The sequence below is a fragment of the Babylonia areolata genome, chromosome 7 (assembly GCF_041734735.1).
Source record: "Babylonia areolata isolate BAREFJ2019XMU chromosome 7, ASM4173473v1, whole genome shotgun sequence".
NCBI classification, from domain to species: Eukaryota; Metazoa; Mollusca; class Gastropoda; order Neogastropoda; family Buccinidae; genus Babylonia; species Babylonia areolata.
In genome coordinates, this window is record NC_134882.1 from 5185216 (window position 1) to 5199882 (window position 14667).

General features: G+C 44.6%; 1 protein-coding gene across 1 annotated transcript; it reads left to right on the forward strand.

Annotated features, from left to right (window-relative positions):
- The first annotated feature begins 835 nt into the window (after window positions 1-835).
- On the forward strand, window positions 836-13047 carry LOC143283677 (uncharacterized). The gene is made up of 6 exons (XM_076589900.1): window positions 836-2418; window positions 5254-5420; window positions 6445-6608; window positions 9481-9678; window positions 11150-11243; window positions 12329-13047. The coding sequence occupies exons 1-6, from the start codon at window positions 2369-2371 to the stop codon at window positions 12661-12663; spliced, it is 1008 nt and encodes a 335-aa protein (XP_076446015.1). The 5' UTR covers window positions 836-2368; the 3' UTR covers window positions 12664-13047.
- Window positions 13048-14667: the final 1620 nt, after the last annotated feature.

Below are 14667 nucleotides of genomic sequence, written 5' to 3' on the forward strand. Positions count from 1 at the left end.
GGAGGGGGGGGGATTCAGGACGAACGGCTTGGAAGTAACTGTACTGAAATGGTGCAGAGGATAAAAATAATTATGAGCCCTTTGTACGACCTCATAACACAGTAGACCAAGACGATGCCGCAGTGCGAAGAGCGTGAGGAATGGGTCAGTCGTGTTCTGTGGGGAAAACAACCCAACAACTGATGCGTTCATGTTCGTGCCAAATGAAATGACTGTTCTGCTCGTCTTTCTCTTGGCGTCCTCACCACTTTTTCCTTACAACCTCTTCTTCCTTTACAACAGTTTGCACCTCATCCCCTGTCCCGCCCCAGGAAATGTGTTCTTTTTTGTTTTGTTTTTATTTTAGTTGCGTTAATTTTGGAATGAAAAGAGCCTTTAACCGAAACTTTCACCAAAAAAAACAACTGATAACGACAATAACTCAAGCAGCATCTGCAACAATTAAAAAAAAAAAACTGTTTGGGGATACCTGTAACTCCATCCAGTCTGGAAAGATCGGGGCATGAATTTTATCATCTTCTTTATTATTTTAAAAATTATTTTATTTATTTTAGGGGGTATCCGTGGTTACGTTTTGAACAGGGCCGCAAATTAACATGGTGCACCGTCGCAGACGTGCTGTGTGGGGACTTAGTGACTTACAAGACAGACTGACACTGATAGCCCCTCGAGGGATCGGGCCAACGTGCGAGCCTGGCCCGCACAGCCGTGTCACTCGAAAGCCATGGACAGAGCGAGCACCGTGCAACGTCACCACCTTGGTGTGCTCCAGAGCAGGAAGCTACGGCCGGCCACCGGAGAGTAATCAGAGGGGAAGAGAGAGAGAGAGGGGGCGTGGGGGGGTGTTGATGGGAAAGAAGGCGGAGGGCGAGAAGTTGGGAGTAGAGAGTCGGGGAAAGAGAGAGAGGAGGGTGGGAGGACGGGTTGATGGGAAAGAAGGCGAAGGGAGAGAAGTAGGAAGAGTCGGGGAAAGGGGGGGGGGGGTGGAGGTGATGGAAAAGAAGGCATAAATCTGAAGTTTAGTTAATGCACTTTGTACCCTTTAAAGTGGAGCAATCTGGTTTTGCTGAACAAAGGTAATACAGTCCCGAGAAGAATCGAATTCGGATGGTTTATTCGAAAAAAGGCCATGGCCTCTCATGAAGGGGTGGTGTGTAAACGTATTTCAAGGAGATTACAAGACATGCAGTATGTTAACGCAAGAGGAAGAATACCAAATAGAGAACAGTGACTGAACTAGAAATTCAGTCTTGTTTCGGTGAGGTGACAGCTCTTCACTGACGGGCATACTCGTCAGCAGCTGTGAAGGTGTTAAACAAGGTTTTAGCATTCAGACCTCGTTCAGACTTTGCAATTAAAAGTGTATCCATCTCTGTCTCGCCATCTATCCCTGTGGGATTGCGTTTGTCATCGGTGTTGGTTCCCTCTCTTTCTTTCTGTCTTTCTGTGCCTCTTTCTTTCTTTCCTTGTTTCTCTTTTTGTTTTTCTGTTATTCTTCCTTTCACATTTCTTTCTTTCCTTTTTTTTCATTTCTCTCTCTCTCTTTGTTAATCTTTCCATTCCATCTTTTTTTCCGCTCATTGATTAATAAATGTAGAATAAATAAGAAAGACGGGGAAAGATCTATCGATCTATCTAAGACACACTCCCTCTCTCTCTGTATATATATATATATATATATATATATATATATGGAGAGAGAGAGAGAGAGATCACATGATTATCGTAAATTTAGTTAGCTGTGATGCGATGAAGTGTAGGAGGATGCGATATCTTGCGCGAGCGTGTGCTTGTATAAGTAAGTCTGTGCACGTGCATTCCAGCGCGTATGTGTACACGAGAGCATGCAAGCGCCCACGAACAGATATGCTTTCCACGGTTGAAAATTACCTGACAATGAATCCAAATACCAAAACGAATCATTCACATGCATCATTTATTTCGTTTATGACACAGGAAAGTTTACGACTTCGATAATCCGCTACACTTCGAATTCGAAGCGTGTTTTTCGCCACCACAATCTTTACCCTGTCTGGTCCTTTTGGCATTTTTTCACGACTACAATCATTCGATTATTTAAAATTCGATGCGCGTGTTCAGCCAGCAGCTCCGCTTTATCGCGATCTGGCAGTTTGTCCCTTTATCTGCATTCCGTTCTGTTTCAGACTCCCCATACCCCTCCGCCCCCAACCCACCCCACCCCTCTCTCTCTCCCGCTTCCTCCCCACACCCCCTCTCATTCTGTGCCCTCAGCTGACGCTCTTATTATACATAGAAACATTTATCATATACAAAACAGAGCTATCCTATTCGGCAGATTCAGTTGTGCTGGGGGAAGTCTACGCCCAGACCTTCGACGATACGAATCATGTTTTTGTTCAGTTCTCTTCGCCTGGCTGTTATTTTCGTGGGCGCTGCGTAAGTGTACCCATACATTATATGTCACTTTGTTTTTATCTCTGTTTATGCGTGTATCTTTATATATATAAACCAGCCATCTTCTACTTGTCTGTCTATGAAGTGGCATTGTCCAACGAAATATTAATACAAATGATATGATAAGTAAACTTCCTGGGTAAGTAATCAATTGTTATATTACTTTTTATTCAAGACCAAGTCTTATTTGTCAAGCTGGGGCTGGTTTTTTTTTTTTTCGAAAGTTCAGAAGAACCTCATATCTCGCGATTTATAGCACAAAGATGTGACGGAAATTCATTCTGTCAAGTCAAAGAAAGAGGAATGCCACACCAAGGTGGGTGAGATAATTTTTGTTTGCTAATTTATTTCTCCTGAAATATCATGTAAATAATACGTTTACCGTTGATGTCACATGTCATGTTATTTACTTGTGCATATCAGCACAAAATCATGCCAGTACAGTCAGTATCAGAGGAAGAACCACCAGAACCTTTGTCTTCACGTATGACATTGATGGCGTGGAAGACAGTGAGCAAGGACTCACCAAGCTTGTTAACTCACTCAGTACGGCCAGTCCTCTCTTCTCCTCTACATAGACCCCTCGGATGTCTAGTGGCCCACGGTGTCTGAATGACCCAACCTTTAGCTTCCGTCGTCAGAATTGTGGTATTCTTTGTCAACATTCACGTCTTCAGTATAAGAGCCTTCCGCTTGCAATATTTTGATGATGGTAATTGGGGTGAAACGCTGTTAACGTCGTCTCTTTCGCCGTTCGTATGGAGAGAGTTAAAACACTGGATGAATCATCGACAAGATATGGTGTGGAAATCAGCGCCGAAAAGACCAAGGCGATGACTGGCCACAACACCGCCATTACTGCTTGTGTAACTGTCCATGGACTGAAGCTAGAAACTGCTCAGCTGTTCACTGACCCGGGATCCACCGTTAGCAATGAAGGAGCTAAACCCGAAATCCCCTCAAGGGTAGCAAAGACAACACCAGCACTGTCCAGACTGAGACCTGTATGGAAGGACAGCAGCTTCTCTATGAAACACAAGATCTGGCTCCTGTGTGCACTGGTACATTCTACCTTCTTGTATGCATGCGAGACATGGACCTTCACGGCGGATTTGGAAAGAATAAACCAAACCACGAAAATGTGGTGTAATCGCGAAATACTAAAGATCAGATACATCAATTAATCAAAACACCAGTGAACAAGTACATCAAACCATCAAGCAGCACCTTAGACCATAATTATGAAGATCTAATAACACCAGCCAAGAAAAAAAACTATACTGGTTTGGTCCAACAACATCCAGAGGCCTTTCTAATCAATCCTCCAAAGAATTGTTGAAGGAGCGAGGTGTGGAGAAGACAGAAAAAATGGACACCCAACAGACACACCTGGAAGAATCTAGTGAACAGTTCTTCTATGCGGCGCCCAAGTGTCTGTTCACAGAGATAAGGGAGAAAAAGAACAGTCAGCACGAACGAAGTATGATCCATCAAAACAAAAACAGTAATAAATAAAAATATCACTTGTGATCTCAGCTATGATAACCAAATTTCCTTGAACCCCCCCCCCCCCTCCCCGGACTTCCCAACCATCTCCTCCTGAGAGTGTTAACGTTGGTTATCACATTGATCATACGATGAAACCAGGATGTGTTTGCAGAGTTTTGTGTGAGGATGCAAATATTGGTTCAACTGCTGCATTAAAGAGTTGTCTTAGTCTTCCGTGACACGGCGCTGAATAGACAAAATAGGCCTAGTGCCTGCAATGTCAGTATCACTGATAACCGCACGGACGTTAGCAGATATTCCAGCATCCTATAGTTATATCATCTTTCTCCGTAATTTCAGGTCCTTGTTCGACCACGACAATCCTTGTCGGACTTTCCATCAAGAGAAGAAAACCACTTAAATCCAGATGATGGATATGTTGGCGATTGATCCAAGATCACGCAGCCAGATATATATTGCACATGTAGAATGTTCTGAACTCATTTACATATTTTAAAAACGCTGTTCATTTTTCTTTGCAATCGTAATCATTGCTTGCATGACATTACAGGTATCCTAACCTGCTAATACTCCTGAAATAAGTCATTTCTTTTCGTCACGATTTCAAAGTCGATGAAAGGGAATTGTTTCTGGAAATATTTTCCGCAAAATATCCGTCACTGTTCTCCTCTCTAACTTCGAAATCTTTGATTTGAACATAATTATTCTTAACTTTTGAGGTCTCGCCCCTCGGCAGTCCTTTTGTTTTGCATGTGTGGGGAGGGAGGATGTGTGTGTGTGTGTATCTGTGTGTGCGTCTGTCTGTCTGTGTGTGTGTGTGTGTGTGGAAGGTGACGTGGGACGGCGTGTGTGCTGTGAATGATTTTTCCGTTTCAAGAGTATTTCTTACAAGTCTTGATCTTTATTATTTGTCATATTCATGTACCTTATTCAAGCCACATGTTTTGCTAAACCCGCTTAAAGCCGCGGGGTAAGCGCCTTGTAAATGCATACTATACTTATCATATCATTTAAAAGAAAAAAAAAGGAAAGAAACGAAATAGGAAATTTACATATTATGTCCACCTCTCGTGTATTTTTCCTCCTCTTTAACTGTACCCCCAAGCCCCCTCATCCTCTTTAACTGTACCCCCAAGCCCCCTCATCCGAGGGAATTGTACACCCATAAACCTTTCCTCCCATCATTGAATTATTGCTCAACTCTCTTTGAATATATATTTTTCACCACCTTGGATGACCACACAGCAGTAAACGTTGTCACGGACATAATTCATTACACAAACGTATCCGTATTTCTCTTCAAACCAGAGTTGGCCACAATGAGCGCCATAGCGGCAACGGCTACAACTTCCCACCCGGTCCTGACAGATTCGGAATTGGCTACGGAGGTATTCTCCCTGTGGTGCCACAGACCCTGGCACCGAATGAGAAGAAACCGCTGACCGAACTGGATGAAGTGTACAAGCAAATGGAAGGTAAGGTTGTTATTAACATTATTTGTTGTTGGTGTGACTAGAAAAATGACAACAACTAGAAGGATGGCTGCGGCAGCAATGACAACACCACCCCTGCTGTTGTTGCTGCTGTTACTACTACTACTGTTCAGAAGAGGCAGGCCAGAAAGTCACGGGCAAACAAGCTCCCTGACAATGATATGCCTGTCTTTGTCTGCCCCAACTGTCAGCGAACATTTCGTGCGCAGATTGGACTATTCAGCCATCTGCGCATTCACAGATAGATTCATGAGCATCCCCCCCCCCCCCCCCAACCACCCTCCCCCAGTCCCCCAACTGGATGACAACGATAATCATCATCGATCTCGATGGACACACACCAACTACAACAACTACTGATACTGCCGCTGCTGCTGCTGCTCTGCTTACTGCTGCTGCCGTTACAAAGCATAAAGAGTTCCTATCACGACTCGGAGGTTCACATGGTTTCCATTTGTCTTGGTGGTTTGTGAAAAGTAGCAGCAGCTGAAATAGTAGGGTATGAAGAGCTAGTATTAGAAATTTGTGGATTTCTTTGGCTTGATGCCTGCAGTGCAACAAAAACAACAACAACAACAGCAAGAAGACAACGACTGCCGGTACTGCTGCTACTACTGCTAATGTTACCGCTATGTAAAAACAACATAACTGCGTGCTACTCCTGCGACTACCGTTGCTGGTGGACAGAAAACAAATTTTAATTAACAGAAAAATGAAGACAGATAAACCTCAATGAGAAAGGGAAGTGGGCGGGGAAGAGAGGGTGTATGTGGGGGTGGGGGTGTGGGGGGGGGGGGGGGGTTGCGGCGTAGTCGTCATCATCATCACAATAATCATTACCACCACCATCACAATCATCATCTTCTTCTTCCTCTTCTTCCTCCTCCTCCTTACCTTCATCTTCATCATTCTACTTCTCACCATCATCACCCTCATCATCACCCTCATCATCATCATCATCATCACCCTCATCATCACACTCATCATCATCCTCACCATCGTGCAGACATAGCGGACCAGATCAAGGCCCACACAGAGGAGGTGGACGCCCTGGGTGCCCGCCTGTCCATAGAGGAGAAGCGGGCCAAGGAGCTCAAGCTGGGCCAATTCCTGGCTATGGCCGAGGTGGACCAGCTGCAGAACGAAGCTCTGGACGAGCTGGAGGAAGAGGTGAGTGAGGGAAGAAGGGGATGGGGAGGGCGGGGGGGAGGGTGGGTGGGTGTTGAGGACTGGGGGTTGGGTGGAGGAGTTGGGGGTGGATGGGGGTGTTGAGAGAGCATTGAGAGCTCGGGGAGAGGCAGAGGGGAAGGGATGAGGAAGGGTGGGGAGCAGGGGGGATGGGGATGGGGCCTTTGAGGTGGGTGGTGAGAAGGGAAGTGGAGGAGGGTGTGTGTGTTGGGGGGGGGGGGGGAGGTCACATTGTGATGTTTTGTTTTCTCTTGTTTTGTTTTATTTTCTTGTGCTTGGTCTTCTTTTTCATGTTTTCTTTTCTTATCGTCAAAATGTACAATTTTGCATTGCAAATCACAGCAAACGTTTTTCTTCTCTTTGGCCAAGGAGCATGTAAATGTATAAATCCAATGAGGACACGTACTCTGAAACGCTGACACATTCTTGATATACTATTTTAATCGAATCGTTCTTCAAATGTGCATAATCATGGCGAGTCACTTGTGAAAGAACGCATACCAAAGGTTATATGATGACATTACGAAATCTTGTCAAATAAAGAGATATAATGAGTCGAAGATGGTATTAAGTCCTGGCATGGCTCAAAGGTTGAATGAGTTGTCTCCCATGTCAACACTTTTTTTTTCCAATAACGCGTGTCAATAACGGTTCTCCTTGTTTTATTTTATTTTATTTTATTTTATTTCATTTATTATTTTTTTTACTGTAAATAAAAAAGCCCCAATAATTTAGAACAATCTTGAACGTAATACATGATTCAGCATGTTGCAGATTTTACCCCTGGCTGTAATTATTATGAACGGTATGTGGCTGCTCTCCTGAAATTAAAATGTGTTGTTTTTTGGGTTTTTTTCATTTTTACTCCCTTCACACCTTCACTCCCCCCCCCCCCTGCCAATCCCCACCCTCTGAGTCACCCTCCACGTGTGCTTTGAACGTTGTGTATTCATTCGTTTTGATGTTAATCATGGGATTACCTCTAGGCTACGAAAAGCTATAAAAGTTTCCATAAACAATATCATGATGGAATATGTGCCTTTAGGGTAACTCCTATAGTTCAGTCGCTGCAGAGCAGAGCTCACATTGCATTCAGAGGATTGTGAATTTGAATATCGAGCCTCCCACCGCCCCTTCCATCCCCCCCCCCCCCCCCGATCCCCCCCCCCTTCCCACACACAAACCACTCCGAAAATTCATTCTCGTTGCCTACCTCGGTGTGTTATCATTGTGATGATGTCCGTGAAGTCTTAGAGAGTGACCCCTGTCCTCGGGATAATTATGTTGTTGGTCTTATCCACACCGATGGGTTATCGGCATTAAACTAGTTCATCTATCAACCACTACCCCCCCCCCCAAAAAAAAAAAAAACCAACACAAAAAACCCCCACAAAACAACCACAAAAAAACCCCCAAAGCAACAACAACAACAAAATCTATATATCTGCACTTACCTAACTGCGAATTACATGTACCTATCTACCGGCTTCCCGCCTGCCTAGTAATCCACTTACCTACTTTCCACTCCATCCTACGCCCCCCCTCCCTGTTTTCCTTCTTACCGATCTACATACCAAACCAGCCAGCCAGCCAACCAACCAACTTGTTCCACCTTCTTATCTCTCCACCAGCCACTCGCCAGTAATCTCTCCCCCTCCATTAGACCTTGAGTAATGGACCGGACACTAGTTATTCGAATGAGCTAATAAACCCGAGGTCCCATTTGCAGCATGCACTTAGTGCACGTAGAAGAACGTACGGCAACAGAAGGGTGTTGTCCCTGGCAAAAATTCTGAAGAAGAATCCGCTTTGGTAGTGGAACAATACAGACAGAAAAAACCCGCTTCTTCCCTTCTTCACTTCCTTCTTTCATATCTGCCAAACAGTCTACTTCTCTCTCTCTCCCTCTCTCTCTCTCTCTCTCTCTCTCTCTCTCTCTCTCTCTCTCTCTCTCTCTCTCATCTTTCAAAAAAGCGTATCAGAAATATCTGATGCAACAAATGTAATTAGTACCAGCAAAATCAAAGCATATGATGAGATCCTAGTAAGCCAACGTACTTTGATTAATTGTTCTCCAACAGTGTGCAAGCAAGGAAAATCGGCGAGTGTAAGAATGCGTGTGTATCTCTGTGTACTTGTGTGTTCGAGATTATGTGTATGATGCCTGTGTGTGCACACACGTGTGTGTTTGAAGATTTTCATGTGGCAATGTTTTGTATGATTTTCATGTTTCCGTAATTGTAATCTTTGATTTTGATCCATTTATTTAACTATTATTATCTATTTGGTTTGTCCTATGTCATTTATTATTCATACTTATTTCATTTATTACAATGTGTGTATGTGTGTGTATGCGTGTGTGAGGGCATGGTGTAAAGAAGGTTCCAGCTTATCCATTCTACCCTCAATAAAACATTTGTCTTTGTCATTGTCATTGTCATTGTCTTTGTCATTGTCATTGTCTTTTTCATTGTCATTGTCATTGTCATTTCCATCCCTTTCTCCTTTCCTCCTTTCTTTTCTCAATCTTCCAACCGTCCTACTTCCTCTCTATCTTCATCCCTTTCAATGTACTTTACCAACCTAGTTCCTCCCCGTCTCTCTCTCTCTCTCTCTCGCTCGCTCGTTCGCTCTCTCCCTCTCTCTCTTTCCATCCCTTCTCATCTATCTACCGTCCAACCTAATCCCCCCCCTCCATCCCTCCATCTCTTCTTACTTATCTAACAACCGACCAACCAACCATACCATGCTATTCAAACCATCAACACATTTATAAATAACCCGCGGTCATTCCCTCAGAACGAACAGCTGGGCTGTAAGCGACATGGTTTGTGGTTTGATTCTCTCGGAGCAGCTGACAGAGCTGGAAGCTGACGCGGAGAGTCTGCACGTGCACCTGGGAGAGCTGAACACCCTGAACACGGGCAACACGGAGCGACAGCAACAGACAGAGCTTCTGAGGACCCAGGCCCAGGTTGTGGACCTCTCGCAGAGCAGGGATGTGAACCGTCTCCATTCTACTGTCCTTGGCCTAAAGGACAAGCTGCTTCAGGTTAGGGTTCGGGGGGTAGGGGTGTGGTGGGGATGTTGTTGTTGTTAATGATAGTAATAATAGTAATGATAAAAATGCAGGCTTATATAGCACAGTACTCTCCCCATCTCAGATGGGGCTCACCGCGCTTTATAATAAGATATATAAAGTTAAGACTAAGTGACGTAAGTTTCAGTTTCAGTTTCAGTAGCTCAAGGAGGCGTCACTGCGTTCGGACAAATCCATATACGCTACACCACATCTGCCAAGCAGATGCCTGACCAGCAGCGTAACCCAACGCAACGTAACCCAACCCAGTGACGTAAAATTTGTACAAAGTCAACACAGTCAACATATGATATTGGCTAGAGTAAACATATGCAAGACTATGTTGTTGTTGTTGTTGTTGAGTCTGGTAGGTCTGGGGTATTCTATGTTTGCTTGTTGCTGGGTAAGGTTTGTGAAGGGTTGGATGAAGTGGTGAGAACGGTACTGGTGGGGAGGGGTATTCTATGTTTGCTTGTTGCTGGGTAAGGTTTGTGAAGGGTTGGATGAAGTGGTGAGAACGGTACTGGTGGGGAGGGGTATTCTATGTTTGCTTGTTGCTGGGTAAGGTTTGTGAAGGGTTGGATGAAGTGGTAAGAACGGGACTGGTGGGGAGGGGTATTCTATGTTTGCTTGTTGCTGGGTAAGGTTTGTGAAGGGTTGGATGAAGTGGTAAGAACGGGACTGGTGGGGAGGGGTATTCTATGTTTGCTTGTTGCTGGGTAAGGTTTGTGAAGGGTTGGATGAAGTGGTGAGAACGGGACTGGTGGGGAGGGGTATTCTATGTTTGCTTGTTGCTGGGTAAGGTTTGTGAAGGGTTGGATGAAGTGGTGAGAACGGGACTGGTGGGGAGAAAGACAGAGCAAAGGGGGTTGGGGGGGTCAGAGGAAGGCAATATACTATCAAAGTGCCTTTTTCTACACTTTCTTTCCCTCCCAGGGACAACAGTTTGGTTGCCGTTGCGCTAAACACATGCCTGCGCACGGGGTCACGGTTTATCGGCTCATTTGAATGACTACCGTCCAGACCACCACTTAAGAGAAGAAGTCTGGCGAGTGGTGATTCAGTCCTGTGCTCCCAGATTCTTTTGCTTCCTAGGCGGACGCGTTACCGCTAGGCCTGAACACCCTGATATATATATATCTGTGTGTGTGTGTGTGTGTGTGTGTGTGTGTGTGTGTGTGTGTGTGTGCATATGCATATTCATATGAGAGAGAAAGAGACAGGCATACAACGACACAGATGGAAAGACAAGCGGAACAGAGAACCACAAGCGTCGTTATCCTTTTGCATCGCCTGAAAGAACAAGTAACCCAGTCTCAGTCTCTCTCTGTCTCTCTGTCTCTGTCTCTGTCTCTGTCTCTCTGTCTCTGTCTCTCTCTCTCTCTCTCTCTCTCTCTCTCTCTCTCTCTCTCTCTCTCTCTCATGGCGGACCTCTGTCGGGCAGGTCCAAGACAACGAGTTGGAAACGGTTTCCCATTCTGTGGAGCAGACTGCAACCACTCTTCACTCGATCAAAGACAGCCAGAGCCGACGGATGTGTAAGCGTTTTCTCTTTGCCTCTGTCTCTGTCTCTGTCTCTGTGTCTGCCTACCTGCCTGTCTGTATATATATATATGTACATGTGTCTCTATCTGTATATCTATATACATATGTGTGATTGTGTGTGTGTGTGATTGTGTGATTGTGTGTGTGTGTGATTGTGTGTGTGTGTGTGTGTGTGTGTGTGTGTGTGTGTGTGTGTGTGTGTGTGTGTGTGTGTGTGTGTGTGTGTGTGTGTGTGTGTGTTTCTCTCCTCAGTGTCAAGGGAATAAGTAAGAGGAACCTTTTTTTTTATTACCTACATTCGCAAACACACACACAGACACAGACACACACAGACTCACACACACACACTCTCTCTCTCTCTCTCTCCCCACCTCCCTCCCTAAAACAGTCTGTCTCATTGCCTCCCCTAACCGTCTTCTCTGTCACTTTCTCCCCTTCCTTCCCATCTCCCCCCTCCCCTCCCCCATCCCCCACCCATCTCTCAATTGAGGCCTCAGCATAGCATCGATCCTGACGAAATATATGAAGCACAGCTGTATCCATGTCGGTTTTGTAAAATGCTGGCATCGGGTGATGATCGTGCTGGACGCAGCTGGGCGCTGTATATCCCATAAAGGCTTCTCAGTTAACAGTGGCAAGTTGTTCGTGGTGTGTTTTTTTTTTAGTGTTTTTTTTAATGTACAGTTTTGAGAGAACTGGTTACACTTCAACATTTGAGTCATATTCTGCACATGTACACAATACCCTTCTCGCCTCTGTTTTCTTTTAGAGCCATGGCCTTCATTGAATAAAGTGTTGAGTTCCAGTGTCACAGTTTCTCCTTCGCTGTACCGCGGCCAAAGTGTTTTGTCTATCTGTCTGTCTGTCTCTATGTTCTGTTTATGTTTCAAAGTTTTTTACATAATCTGTTTTCCATCCATGTGGAGCTAAATAAAAATAAATCATTAAATGAATAATAAATAAATAAATAAATATATAAGCCTAAATAAATAAAGCATTCATTCCCTACCTCCACCCTCCACCTTCCTTCATCCCTAACTCCCTTGCCCACCCTCTCTCTACCTCTCCCGCTGTCCAGGCGAGGTTGGCCGGGTCACCCTGACACCCCAAACCCCCAGAGTGGAGTACCATTACCAGACCGACTTCCGCGACGTGCCCCAAGTCACCTGGGGCCTCTGCGGGTTCCTCTTCGACCTCAACTCCGGGGACGTCTCCGGGAAGGACCCTCCGGGTAACAGCTACATCCTGAGAGGACCAGGGGCCTTGGGGGTTCATGTCCAAGCTTACTCCACCAGAACCAGCGTGGTGTTGAGAGCGTTTGAGGGGAGTTTTGGGGCCATCAGTGGCTTGTCGACTGATGTCTGTTTCCGTGCGTGTTCCAAGGGTCCTGGCATTGCGCCTGTTAAGCACTGAGGATTCGGTTGTTGCTGTAGTGTGGTCCTTCAGTGTAGTGTAGTGTAGTGTAGTGTAGTGTAGTGTAGTGTAGTGCATTCCATTGCAGTGCAGTGCAATGCAGTAGAGTATGCTACACTTTGACAACACTACACTACTTTACCCAACCTTACCCTACCTCACAATACAATACCCCACACTACACTGCACTACCCTACACCGTACTATATCACACAACAATAATTACACTACACTACACTACACTACACTACACTACGCTACACTACAGAAGCCATTCATGACCATTTTAAACAAAAACGTGCAGACCCTACTGAAAAAGCATATATTGCAGTGATAACTAATTATCGGATTTACAACAAACAAAAAAAAAAAAAAAGAAGAGAAGATTTTGTTCTGTCCATTTTTAGTCATGTGGATAAAAACAAACAAACCATTGTCCGTTGTCTGGAAAGAGTTGGTATTCGCGAAGGAATTGTTCTGTCCCTAACACAACCCAGTCGCCTTAACAGAAGTAGCCAACGTTTTAAGTAGCACAAACGAAGATAAGAGATTCGCTGAGACATATATATATATAACTAAATGTTGGTCTTAGCTGTTTCTGACATCACTCTTCCCGTTTAGGACATATTGTCCATGAAAAGACAGTAAGTTTACGGTTCTTCGCCGTTGTGGACATTCGTACAATAATGATAAGATTGTCTGAGCAATTGGATGTGTTCGAGGAAAGGAGTTTTTTTTTTCTTGTTGTAAACAGATTTAAAACGATTAAAATATTTTCAGCTGTTAGTGGTATTGTACGTTGTTGCATCCATTCAGGAAATGGTCAGGAGGAAGTGAGAGAGATGGTGGTGGGGAGTGGAGGGGGGGTGTCCGGGGGGTTGTGGGGATGGGGGGGGGGTGGGGGGGGGTGACAAAAACACATAGCCATACAGACAGACAATCAAGTTGGGTTTATTGTTTTACAATGCTCTGTTTGTGTATGCATTCGTGCGTACGAATGCTCCTCTCTGTCTGTCTGTCTGTGTGTGTGTGTCTGTGTGCCTTTCTCATCTTTTCTGTCTGTGTGTCCGTCTATTCTCTCTCTCTCTCTCTCTCTCTCTCTTTCTCTCCAGTGGGTGAACGTAGGTACATTGAAGCAGACTAGATAACGCTGTAAGATTCACAAAATACAGTCGGACTGTCCAGCTATTCCAGATGCTGTTATTCATACACATTATTAAAAAAAAAGAAAAAAAAAAGGGGGGGGGTGTCTATTTTTTTTTAGCGGGACGCGTCGCACTGTCCCTGGAGACATAACTGCCAATAACGATGATGGGTAGTTGGAGCAATATGCATAATAGTAATAGCAGCAGCAGCAACAGCAGCAGTAGTAGTAGCTATAGCAGCAGCAGTAGTAGAAGTCATCTTAGTAGCAGCCGTAGTACCTACAGCAGCAGCAGCAGCAGCAGTAGCAGTAGTAGTGGTAGTAACAGCAACAACAGCGGAACATCTTTGTTTTGCGCGTGTCTGAAAGGAAATGCCATACAGACAACAAAAAAAAGTGGAAAATATCCACAAAAAATATGTCCAAAGAGAATGGCGAGAAGGCAGCAGAAGGAAAAAGAGATAAGGAAGATATGTATCGCGCTTAACAAAGAAAAAGAAGACAGGAAAAACATAACCAACTAACTAAATAGATACACAGATAAGTAATTATATGGTTAAGCCTATATCTTCTAGTTTTGTGTTTCCAGATAAAAAAAAAAAACGCATACAATTAACGTCTCCATGACATTACGCTAAGGCAAGCACAATGATTATATCCCAATCTCCTGCACAAAAATAGCGAAGCAAAACACAGACCGCCAAATGCACAGTCCTGCACTGGAACGTGAATGAAAAAAATCCCACTGATACAGGGCTAGACAGATCGATATCTGTCAACCCCCCCCCCCCCCACACACACACACACACACACTTTATCTCTCTCTCTCTCTCTTTGTCTGTCTGTCTGTCTCTGTCTCT

Coding starts and splice junctions, on each gene's coding strand:
- LOC143283677 (XM_076589900.1), top strand. CDS start 2,369: ATGTTTTTGTTCAGTTCTCTTCGCCTGGCTGTTATTTTCGTGGGCGCT. Junction 2,419..5,253: donor GTTATTTTCGTGGGCGCTGC/GTAAGTGTACCC, acceptor TCTTCAAACCAG/AGTTGGCCACAATGAGCGCC. Junction 9,679..11,149: donor TAAAGGACAAGCTGCTTCAG/GTTAGGGTTCGG, acceptor TCTGTCGGGCAG/GTCCAAGACAACGAGTTGGA.